Genomic DNA, 12,952 nt, shown 5'->3' with positions numbered 1-12,952 from the left:
ATCAGGAGCAGGCTTGCAACTGTCTCGACATTTTCGTCTTTATAATCACTTTTTGTACTATGAACAGAGAACCCACTTACTATGAAACTCAACAGAATACTAATTTTTAATGTTATTTTTTTGTTGATTATTCTGAATAGTACAGTTCAGGTATTTTTTCGACTGATATTAACCGCCCGTTTATAAAATTACTTACATGCAAATGTTAACAGGTTTCTGTGTTACAAAAATCTTGTCAGCCAGTGTTATTTTTTATTCTAGTTTCGCATAGATTTGGAAAAAAGAATATCGAGTTACATGGAAAAAATTCCAGAAGATTCGTAAAATAAAACGCAATAGGATCAAATATCATAAACACTTTCTCAGCATTTATTTTATTATAAATACGAATGTTGTAAATAACTTTTTAATGAATTAAGTTCATTCAATGAATTATAGTTAATTCGCTTGTGAAATTAATTTTGTTCATTCAACTCTATAAAATTATTATAATTTTGAGTTTAATAAATATTTTCGGCCATCGAAAATATAATTATCGTTCTATGAGTAACAATAGTAATTAAAATTGTGTTTCCGATGCAAATGCAATCTAAACGTTCGGTTCAAACAATCGTTTTCTTCCGTCTCCCCTACCATTATTCATTTTCGTTTAAATGCCTGCTTTTTAAAACGCTGGTTTTAAAACAAAAAAAAAGTATAAGTGCCACTACCATTATAATTCCTCCAGTTGTGGTACATTCGACATTTTTTCCGAGAAACCGGTCATAAATAGGGTTTTTCATATTACTCTTGCTATACATTTCCGCTGAAACTGCGTGTTTACCTGAAAAAAGTCATTTTGTAATATAATCAGTGACGGGGTAGATTATCGTTCATCATTAGAGATTTTTTTGTCGCGAAAAACTCGGGTCGTTTATCCATCTAAAGGAAATTTCAAATTTCATACTAGCGACATACCAAATGTTGCTTATAAAAAAGAAACTACACTGAACTATAAATGAAGACCTTTCGAATCCTATGATCTTCGAACTGTTATTCGTCTGTTGATTTAAGGTGAGGGATCTCCAATTAAAACATATCTTCAAAATCACTGATCATTTCTTACACATTTAATATCATTTATTCGGTGAATCAATACATTGATAACTTACAAAGTGAATGTTATTGATACAAGCTTTGATACCTTACAATTTTTAACCACATTCTCGTTTTACAACCCCCACGTTAAAAAACTGATCGAGTTTTTCATATCATAGTCGAATGGTATTTAATCCTTTCCACTCTAGTAGACTAGTGGGTAAATGCGACAGGCTGTTTCATTTGTCTATGGGTTTTTTTAACTATAAAAACTATTTACTCCACTTAAATGGCTATATACTATTAATTTTCATGAGCAAAATCTAATAGTGTGCGTTCACATTGGCGACGCTCAAGCAGTAAGCGTCGAGCAATGCCGCTTTTGCGATGTCATCGCGCGCGTTATCCTGGGAAGGCTAATTTTAAAGAAAAGCAAAAAAATACATGGCGTTCATGAACTTAATAGAAATAGACTTGATTATGGCGAATTCCATCACTTTTATCATGAACTTCGCAGTGATCCGAAAAGAATTTTTTCAGTTTTTAAGTGGAAACGTTTGATTACATTCTGGGAAAATCAAACATCAACTTCAAAAGAAAACAATTAATTTTAAAGAGCCTATTTCTCCGCCAGAAAGGTTGTATTTTACACTAAGATACGAGTTATGCATTTTTATTTGCATGTTTATAATAAATTTATGGTAAAAACAATAAAACGAAAAAAAAGAACAATGCTTATAACTGGTAATGGATGTTTTGCAATCCACAAGCTTGTGTTTCTGAAGAATATTCAGGAGGCACTGTATATCCTTGTTGGTTTTCTTGAGGATGTGTTTCTGAAGAATATTCTGGAGGCACTGTACAGGTATATCCTTGTTGGTTTTCTTGAAGATGTGTTTCTGGAGAATATTCTGGAGGCACTGTATATCCTTGTTGGTTTTCTTGAGGATGTGTTTCTGAAGAATAATCTTAGGAACTGTATATCCTTGTTGATTTTCTTGAAGATGTGTTTCTGAAGAATAATCTGGAGGAACTGTATATCCTTGTTGATTTTCTTGAGGATGTGTTTCTGAAGAATAATCTGGAGGAACTGTATATCCTTGTTGGTTTTCTTGAAGATGTGTTTCTGAAGAACATTCTGGAGGAACTGTATATCCTTGTTGGTTTTCTTGAGGATGTGTTTCTGAAGAATAATCTGGAGGCACTGTATATCCTTGTTGGTTTTCTTGAAGATGTGTTTCTGAAGAATATTCTGGAGGCACTGTATATCATTGTTGTTTTTCTTGAGGATGTGTTTCTGAAGAATATTCTGAAGGCACTGTATATCCTTGTTGGTTTTCTTGAGGATGTGTTTCTGAAGAACATTCTGGAGGCACTGTATATCCTTGTTGGTTTTCTTGAGGATGTGTTTCTGAAGAATAATCTGGAAGAACTGTATATCCTTATTGGTTTTCTTGAGGATATGTTTCTAAAAAATACTCTGGAGGCACTCTATATCCTTAAAGGTTTTCTTGAGGATATGTTTCTGAAGAATATTCTGGAGGCACTGTATATCCTTGTTGATTCGCTTGAGGACCAATATTTCCCTTTTTTTGTTTGGAGAGCAGCTATCATAACATTTTGAAGACGTGCCCTCATTTGAAGCTTTTCCAACGAATCAAATTCAGAAAAATATGGTAATAAGCTCACCAGAAAGTAATAATCCGGATTATTCATTAAATTGTCATTTTTATAATGATCATTATTTAATGGTTCATATTTTTCTTTTTCAATGTCTAAGTAAGTTTCGATTTCAGTTTATTCTTTTTTCTTTTTACGCAGGTTTACCGGAGTGTCAGTAGAACCAATGATGTGGGAAGAAGAACGTGAACATGTAGGTTCTGTATTTTAAAAAGTTGTTGAAGAATCCGCAGGAGAAACTGCTGATGTAAGAGTAGTATCAGGATCAGTTTCTGTATCGCTGCTATCAGTTGCTAGCGCTGAGTTACCCAAATATCCCTGCATACTTGGAGCTAAAACGTCTTTATCTTTTAAATTCTTCCACCTAGACTCCATACTGAATAAAAATATAAACTTGAGCGCACCACAAAGGCTATGCCGCTCAAAAAAACGAACAAGATCGAAGCTCGAGCGGCGAGATACGTTGCATTGCGCGACGTTGAGCGGTGGTCTTTTGCAATGTGGAAACAATCAACAATTCAACAATCTATAATCAGAAATATTTCTTAACACCGCCGGAGCGGCATAACTCGACGCTCACCGCTTGAGCGTTGCCAATGTGAACGCACACTTATATAACTTAAAAAATAACGCAGAAAATTATAATGAAAAATTAAAAAAAAGTTCTTGTAGATCATGTTTTAAATTTGAAATTTCCGCCGAAAATGGAACGCGACGTTAGGAAACTGTCATCTAAATTTCGTTCTGGTTTAAGATTCAAAATCAGCTGATCGGTGATGTACCCGAACCAGAATTATAGTTTAAGAAAACTCCTACAGTTGTCTATGGGAAAAAATCTTCAATAACTTCTCGTGATAATGTCATCAGTTACAGTTATACGTATAGAGAGGTGAAGGGAAATAAAAGCACCCTGATGAGTGAATCGTTGACGGACAAAATATTGGAAGAAGTGAATAACACGAAACAACGCTTAAACAATGTATCCGTGAGCATTCAACGCACCCATTTGAGACAACAAAATCTAATCGTGCTCTTATATAAATCTCACTTCATGCCAGTGACGGCTCGTGATATAAAAATTCACATTGTTTCCGAAAAAAAATATCAATAAAACATTTTTACTAATCACCTTTAAAATAATTTCGAAATTAAATATTTCGAAAATGTATTTTTGACCCTCAGTCGCGTCTCAAGCCCGAAGACGGTTGTTAAACTGCTATAATGAGACGTAATAACGTCGAAACTAGTCAGTAGTTACAACCTCTTCTTGCAATTGTGAGCCATTGGGGATGTTAATATCGACAAAAAGGTCGATTGACATCACGCTCCTCGGAGGAGTTCTAATTCAATATCCGTTGAAGTATTAGCCAGGACAGCAGTTGTTTTCTCTTTTGGAAAAATCTATCTGATCAGATCCGTCAATGGTTACATCCCTATTCCCATTTGACGAGACAATTCGTGATGACAGCCATCTACAACCTCCCGAGAAGGCGAACTCCACACGTTTATTAGCAATTATTAGCAAGACAAAACCTGCCAGTTGGCACAAGACCAGCAGTGATAGTGTCTATATGATTAGTTGCATGGAGTAGGCAACATGAGACCACGGAATAGGATCAATGAACGAATAACCTACACTTACCTCTCTCTTGGTAATGGCTTTATTATACCAAACATTTTAACTGAAATGACGAAAAAATATTGTGCAAAACAGCGTTCTTTTGGAATTTGAAATTCTGTATTTCTCGTTGGGAAGGAGATTTTGGAATGATCAAAATGTATTCTACAATCAACAAATATGGTTATCTGAAAATGCTCAGAAAGAATTTGCTGAAGAGCTCGGAATTTAACATGTATTCAGAGTCAAAACAAGAATTCGACGTGTGAAGCATCAGGTTAATAAAAATACCCGTGATGAACCTAAAAATTGTTTTAAGTCTCTTTTTGACCCCACATTAATTTGGGGCAATGAAATATCTAAATAATTGAATGAGTACATGGAGTTTTCTTGTCAAAATCTATGGTAATTTCCAGTTGAAAGTAACTGTAGATTCTGAATCAGATACAGATTGTTGTATGCTATGTGATGATATTTTTTGCCTGATCAGAATCTGGTTATCCCTGTTTTTGTTTCATTAGAGATCGTAATTTACAAAATCTTTACCCAAATGTATGAAGGCGAAAAGACAGCTCACGGAAACTGGGAGAAAGGAAGTCCAGCTACATACCAGTCTCGCCCAATTTTTCCTTACAACGTTACTAGCATTCCACAGTGGTTACAAATGTCAAAATGTGGCCAGATTCCAAAAAACATTCTATTTAGAGAAGAGAGTATGAAAAAATCATTAGCGAGGGTCTTTACTTTAAACGGTAATTCATTTCTTTGAGAGCGTCTGACACGATACATCTGGAGTAAACACGTGAAAAACAGTTTAATTTGTTCAATGGTGCAGCATAAACCACCACAACGCAGATATGTTAAAAGTATATTAAATGTATTTTTTAAACCCCCCTCATACCGAATTTCATTAGAAACTAAGTATTTTCTAGCATTGCTTGCTGTCATTTTGTTTTTAGGAAAACCATTATATCAAAATCTCGATAAATTGTCTCAATTTCTTCCAGTTTTGACCACGTTTTTGACGTTTGAAAGCACTATGCGTCCACAGCTCCTTGGGAACTTTATTTTATAAACAACCCTCTTATAAAAACTAATTCATCGTATGTATCAACTTCCAAAACATATTCGTATAAAATTTAATCACAATGTAACTTCTGAATTCTGTATTGTCATTTTCCCAATATCATTATGATAATATTGTAACACATTTTTCTGAATTTTCATCGTCTCCGCCACTGTTTTTAAATAGCATAACCACACGAAAGTACCACGTTCTTTTAGAGTGTGTGGTGTTGCATACATGAGTAGGTGGTCGATTCATCATCGAGTTTCCATTCTTTTAGGGCAGTTACCTTTGTGATATATTACTTAATTTCATATAATACATTCGAGCGAATGGATAAATTAGATCGCTAGAAGAAATTTGGAAATAATGTTAAACAGTGATAAGATTAAAATATTTTTTAAGAAAGTTTATTCATACCATTTCCACCCTTATTTTCTTCACATAAATGTTAATATATCATGAGTTTGCATTGCGAAAAATTCATCCTATCATATACAGGAAGGTTCGTTGATGTAAAAACTAAATGTAATCTTCAGGAGGATATGAACAAAAATCAAATGCAAGTTTGGAAGTTACTTTATTTCTTTAGATACAACAAACTATAATATTTTTATTATCCTACGAATTAGAGATCAAAAATATCCATGTCGGGTATATCGACCACGAGACCTTCGGGTACAGGGGAAGTTCTATGACCTTCCTCTTCTTCCTCGGTCGGATATCCTGTAACCTCATATTTTTGCAAATAATCAATAATGTCAATCATTGAATCTTCTTCTTCCTGAACAGGAATCGGCGTCGGCTCAGGAGGTAGCAGCTCTGCTTTATATTCTGCAATAAATAACTAATTATGTAAAAAAATATAGAAAACATTTTGATTTTTCACATTTATGTAGTGGAAAAAACATTTCAATATTCAGCTTTGGCGAATAATATAAATAAGAACGTGATTTCATTATTTCCTATCGATACCGATGAAATTTGTCAACATCCGAAACGTATAGGAAGTAACAAACAACTCTGCTCTCGCGCAAGATCTAATCGACAAGCAGGCGTGGCTCATGGCCATCGAAATACACCTGCAGATGCTCAGAATGTCAATTTATCGCAAATACTTCTTTTGGAGAAATGTTGGCCTAGGAATGCCTGTCCCGAACACTACAGAAGACCAATATCTCCAGGTCTCTCAACATTGTAGGTACCGCTCGATCTACTACAAAAATGTAACAGAGTTTACCCAAAGGAACTTGTTATTCAGTGGAAATAACAAGGACGGATTTTCGACGGCAGTGCCCTTGATGGTAAAAAACATCTTGGAACTGGGACACGTTTATTCAGTGGAAATAACAAGGACGGATTTTCGACGGCAGTGCCCTTGATGGTAAAAAACATCTTGGAACTGGGACACGTTTATTCAGTGGAAATAACAAGGACGGATTTTCGACGGTAGTGCCCTTGATGGTAAAAAACATCTTGGAACTGGGACACGTTTATTCAGTGGAAATAACAAGGACGGATTTTCGACGGCAGTGCCCTTGATGGTAAAAAACATCTTGGAACTGGGACACGTTTATTCAGTGGAAATAACAAGGACGGATTTTCGACGGTAGTGCCCTTGATGGTAAAAAACATCTTGGAACTGGGACACGTTTATTCAGTGGAAATAACAAGGACGGATTTTCGACGGCAGTGCCCTTGATGGTAAAAAACATCTTGGAACTGGGACACGTTTATTCAGTGGAAATAACAAGGACGGATTTACGACGGCAGTGCCCTTGATGGTAAAAAACATCTTAGAACTGGGACACGTTTATTTAAAAAATAATATTTACATGCATTTTTAACAAAGCCCAGGAAAATTAGTAGATATGATTACAATGTCAGATTTTCCTAAGTGAAAAGTATAATATATAAATAGATACTAACCAGAAATGAAACAGTTATTCAGTTGAACACATTGAACATCATCACAATGATATAGTTTTGAAATTAAACAAAAAAAAATATAGCTGTGAATACAAGTGAGCCATAGAACATAGAAATTTGTTAATGAATATACGAGGTCTGGCTATTAAATAACGAGCTACGTGCCTAGAGGCCGCGCTAGACGGGTGGGATAAAAAACGAGTAGTGCGTTGGATATCTAGATATCTTGTCTATGCACGTCCCAAAACATGTTTCCGTCACTATTATAGTATTTGTGCAGTGGAAGTTTGAAACGAACGTTTTTTTTTTCGTGCCGAAAACCATGAGCAACGTATTAATCTCAAATTTCTCGTTAAATTGAAAAAAACTCGCACTGAGTGCTATAAATTGTTGCAAGAGGTCTATGGAGACAATTCTCTATCTCGAGCGCGTGTTTTTGAGTGGTGTAAACGCTTTAGTAAGTGCGGAGAGGGCATTGAAGATGACCAGCGCCCAGGTCGTCCTGTGACTGTTCCGACTCCGGAAACAGTGATCAAAATCAACCAAATTGTACGTGCCGATCGTCGAATGAGCATCCGGTTGATTGCCGAGGCTGTAAACGCCGATAAAGAAACGGTTAGAAAAATTTTACACGAGGAATTAATTACATATGACAAATGTCTGTGCGAAGTTAGTGCCAAAAAATCTGCTTCCTAACCAAAAGCTTTTGCGTCAACGGGTCTGTTAAAATTTCCGCTAAAGCAAAAAACGGCAGAGCTCCTAAAGGCACTCACCGAAGAAGACTTCCAGCACTGCTTAGATCAATGGAAAAAAAGTATAGAAAGGTGTGTGGCTAGGGTTGGGGAGTATATTGAAGGGGAGCATTCGAATGTACAATAATTTTCATAATAAAACCTTTTTTCATAACCAGTCTCGTTATTTAATACCCAGATTTCGTAAATATCTCAAGGTACGTTAAAAGGTTTAAGTCGATCTGTCCACCAGCATATATCACAAATGAACAATATTGATACCAGATATACGTAAAATATCACAGCAGTTTTATCCTGATATGGGATGGGGTAACTTTATACTTCAAACGTTTTCTATCGAAATTACTTAAATCACTTCATAAATTGATTTCAATCATCGAATTTTACAAAATTCTTCCCATTTAGAACTCACATCGGGAAATCGTTCCGGAATTTGGAACAAATGTTTATTTACCTTGACAATTGACATTGACAGTAATGACACATTTTGTAACACTAGCGCCACGATTGATAAATAACACAACTAAATTTGTGTGGCTGAAATTTAAATACAAGTTGACCTACTTATTAAGTGTGTTTTGTGGTTTATCCTCTCATGCTTGCTTTTTATTCTATCCTATTCTACAGTAAAAAAGCTCGATTAGTACCTGTTACGGTTCTGGCACGCCAAATGGGTACAATTCCTCTGGGATTTCCCCTAAATTCCGTACCATCTGGATTTGTTTCTTGCAGCTCCAATTCATCCGCTCCGACATAATCGAATTTAGGATCGCGCATGTTCACGTAGAAACCATGTTGCATATATTTACCGTCAAAAGTAAAACATCCTGGTCCTTTTGGAAGGTTTTTATCGAATTGACCATGGTATCTAAAAATAACGTTCTCTGTATGTAGGAAAGAAAACCAAACCCGATTTTTGTTCCAAAGGATATACAATCAACCATTTATCAGACCCAAATTGCGCATGTTGTTTTTTTAATTCTTTTTTTAATATTTTCCGTTTCGTAGCGACTGCTTCAATATAATAAGAGTAAAGAGTAATTTGTAATTAAACATAAAAAAGATTAGTTTTAATCAACCTCAACCTCATTAGAAAACAATTTGAGGAAAACTCAAAATTTCTCAAGAACTAGTACAACTTTGAGAGCCCTCAATCTTTCAGATGTCATAAAGTCACATAAAAAGCGTTGCCACACTGATATTTCATAATAATTTCATTGAAATAAATCATGTTTTTCGTATAATATGAATTGTGTTATTTGAATTTCATGTTCAGACAAGCAACAACAACCATCATGGTATGCAAAAGAATGGCAGGTAATAATTGATGGAGAGTTAAATGTCCCATGCTTGTAATGCCTCAATTACCTGAAAGAGAAAAAACTTGAGCAACAGTCGGTATGGTGATATCTGAGTAAGAAATGAAGTGTAGATTCTTTCTGCTTTACAAAAATTGATAATACCCGTGTAATATCAGCAGTAGAAGGTAATCCTAGAAAGATATACCAACGCGATTATAATTACGGTAATCAAAAACTGAGTCCCAGCAGGGGATTTACCAAAAACAAGTTTTTTTGCTGTATTGCTGTATACCTGACCGAAATTCCGAAACGACTCGATTCATTTGAACGGAAAAAACACCACGAGATATTTCTGTTTTGAAAACTGGCGTATATGAGTAGATGGGTCAATAATGAGAAGTTCTGAATCAATAGAAATCTACTCAAAACAAAAACTAGCGCTTCTATAACTTGCAATAGTGGACAAAGCAAATCAATCTTCAACTGATACATATTTTGAAAAGTTGTAACATTACCTGTAATATGGATAATTGATTACACCTGGTCCTTCCATTCTTCCATTTTTCCATGTACCAAAATGAGTTACGTTACACGATTTATACGTGTATGTTCCTAACCCATGACGAAAACCCAAATACCAAGAACCTTCGTATGTATCTCCATTGATGTAATAGTAAGTACCTGAAGAAAACCAGTTTACTATAATTATGAATATTAAGGAGATTATTATGAGGGTTGTTTTTATTTCAACCTCCCATCGCACAGTATTATGACCAGAAATGTAGCAGGTAATTGATGTGCATAGTAGGCGACTACTCATCTTTCCTGCTGGCATGCTCTGACACTGACGATTCCAACAGGCTATTTCCGGTTGAGTTGATGTCACATTAATGTCAATCGCTCTCGATTCTTCCGCAAAGTGTGAAATGCGTGCTGTGTATTCGTTTCTTGGCAGGCAGAAGGGAAGAGTGCAGCGAAAAAGAATGAGTTAGGTTAGGTTCGTGTGTCAAAAATTTGAATGTTGCTGAACTGATTTCCATGAAGAAGACGACATTGCTCAGTGAATTAACCAAGCGGTTAGGGAAACTCAAAATCTGGCATGTACTGAACAGTTGCGCTACAATCTCTACAAACAGGTGACAGGTGACAGGTGACAAGTATGACACGCCCGAAACGAAACGGTTCGAATTCAAACGAACCTGCAACAGATTATGGTAACTGTTTTTGGGACCAAAAAGGTGTGTTGCTTGTGGAGTTTATGCAACTTGTACAACAATTAATGCAGATTCATATTCTGAAATTTACGAAGAAATATTCAATACAAACGAAGAAGCATGTTGATTTTTGGAATTGATCTGATCCACGGCAATGCCCAAACACATAGTTCTCTTAAGCAATTTGAATGGGACATTTTCGAACGCCCATTGTACAGTACTGACCTAGCATCGAGTGATTCTTATCTTTCATCTGAACTGAAGCAGTGACTTGGGAACAGCGCCGTGGAGCGACGTGGAGCTCAAATAAACAACTTACTTCCAATAATTGGCGACTACATTTTATGAAAAGAAAGTTTTAATCATGTTATGTAGAGAAATCAGCTGTATGTACCTTACTTTTGGTATTAATTTTTTCATATATTCAATCATCTTTACCATTACAATACTGATAGAGAAGTCTTTTTGGATTGTGGCAAGTATTACTAGCGTCCGAAACGAAACAAAAACACAACTAAGGATGCCCACAAAAATCTCCAACGGACCCACCAAATTCAAACAAATCTTCAACAGATAATGGTAACTGTTTTTTGGCACCAAACAAGGTATGTTGCTTGTGGAGTTTATGTAACCTGTACAACAATTAATGCAGATTCTTATTCTGAAACTTATGAAGAAATATTTAATACAAACGAAGAAGCATGCTTACTCTTGGAATTGATCTGATTCTCGACAATGCCCAAATTCATAGCGCTCTTGTAACCCAACGACATTTTCGAACGTCCATTACACAGCCCTGACCTAGCATCGATTGATTATTAGCTTTCATCTGAACTGAAGCAGTGGCTTGGGAGCAGCGCCGTGGAGCTCAAATAAACCGTTACAACTTACTTCAAATAATTGGCGACTACATTTTATGAAGAGAATGTTTTAAACTTGTTATGTAGAGAAATCAGCTGTATGTACCTTTCTTTTGGTAGAATTTTTTATATATTAAACCATCTTTTCTTTACGGCCCATCGGAATGTGAGGAAAAACAACCTTCGTACATAGAAAAATATTACTATTAAAATGTTGATGCAATAACGGGGCGGAAAAGTGACTTCTCAGAGGTCTACAATTGTTAGCTTCCGCTTTCTTTCTGGTGGAAAGCGATTTCTTACAAAAGAAGTGGTGGCGGCAAAGATGAGCTTCCGAAAAAAAAAACTTCAGTCGTACTATAGATGTATATACCTCGCGAATAAAGTAAAGGATTATTGTATATGCAGGAAAGGGAGCAGAATTTACTCCAAAATTTATAAAAATAATGTAAAGATGCATTTACTTATTACATTGAAATATTCAACCCAAGCCCTTCTGATTTATACTATTAGATATTTCATCTGCAAATATCTGTACTCTCGTAAAAAATTTTTTATATCTTCTCAGGCACATTATAATACCTCGAATGATATTTTTAATGGTATTAGTTTTTTTATAACTAATATAAAATTTTCATAGTAATAACTTACCGATACCATGTTTAAAATCCTTCTTCCAATCTCCTATATACCTAGTACCATCCGGATAGATAAATTCCCCTTTACCATGTTTCAAACCCTTTCTCCACATACCGGTATATTTAGCACCATTTTTAAAACAATACATCCCTTTTCCGTGTCTTTTTCCGTGGTGGTATTCGCCCTCATATATGTCACCATTCGGAAGCAACGCACTACCGAAACCATGTCTATCTAATTGATCATCTCTTCCACCTTCGTATTCTCCATAAGGATATATTTCTTGTACCTCTCCTCCTTCTCCTCCTAGCTTTTCTTCTTCATCAAACTCTTCATCGTCCATGTTCAACTTTGTCCAAAGTACGTTATGAAGTTTATGAAAATGACATAATAGTTATGACAAATGTCTTTTTATTTATCATATTTCGTTACCTGGTATATCGTTTTTTGTTACTTCATATATGCATTACTCCTATAAGGACAGTTCTTATGGGAAAAAACGTCTCTACGTTACGGCGCCGACAGTATTCATGCGCAGAACCGAGCTGGAACCTCGGAGGATAGAGAAATCGTTGTGATTCTGTCTTCTTTAGTTGGAACAGCTTCCACTTATAGAAACTTTGACTTTGGTTGCTTTTAATGACATCAACGGAATAAAAAAACGTTTCAAGTATTTTTATACTTTAAAAATTCTTTTGCTCCTTAGTTATCAGCAGTAAAATATTGGGTAGTAGAGTTTAAATGAGGTTATACGACCTGCGAAGACCAGCTTCACAGTGGTCGACCAAATGAGGTGATGTCATCAGAAATGTTGAA

At 35.5% G+C, this 12,952-nt stretch overlaps 1 protein-coding gene across 1 annotated transcript; it reads right to left on the bottom strand.

The window, feature by feature from the left end:
- Positions 1 to 6,004: 6,004 nt before the first annotated feature.
- Positions 6,005 to 12,783, bottom strand: LOC130901245 (radial spoke head 1 homolog). Its single transcript, XM_057812457.1, has 5 exons — positions 12,569 to 12,783; positions 12,149 to 12,485; positions 9,939 to 10,104; positions 8,770 to 8,990; positions 6,005 to 6,275 (listed from the first exon to the last, which is right to left on the bottom strand). The coding sequence occupies exons 2-5, from the start codon at positions 12,477 to 12,479 to the stop codon at positions 6,070 to 6,072; spliced, it is 924 nt and encodes a 307-aa protein (XP_057668440.1). The 5' UTR covers positions 12,480 to 12,485; positions 12,569 to 12,783; the 3' UTR covers positions 6,005 to 6,069.
- Between the last annotated feature and the right edge of the window lie 169 nt (positions 12,784 to 12,952).

This window comes from Diorhabda carinulata, chromosome X (assembly GCF_026250575.1).
Source record: "Diorhabda carinulata isolate Delta chromosome X, icDioCari1.1, whole genome shotgun sequence".
In the NCBI taxonomy this organism is placed as follows: domain Eukaryota; kingdom Metazoa; phylum Arthropoda; class Insecta; order Coleoptera; family Chrysomelidae; genus Diorhabda; species Diorhabda carinulata.
This window is presented reverse-complemented; position numbering and strand designations above follow the sequence as displayed.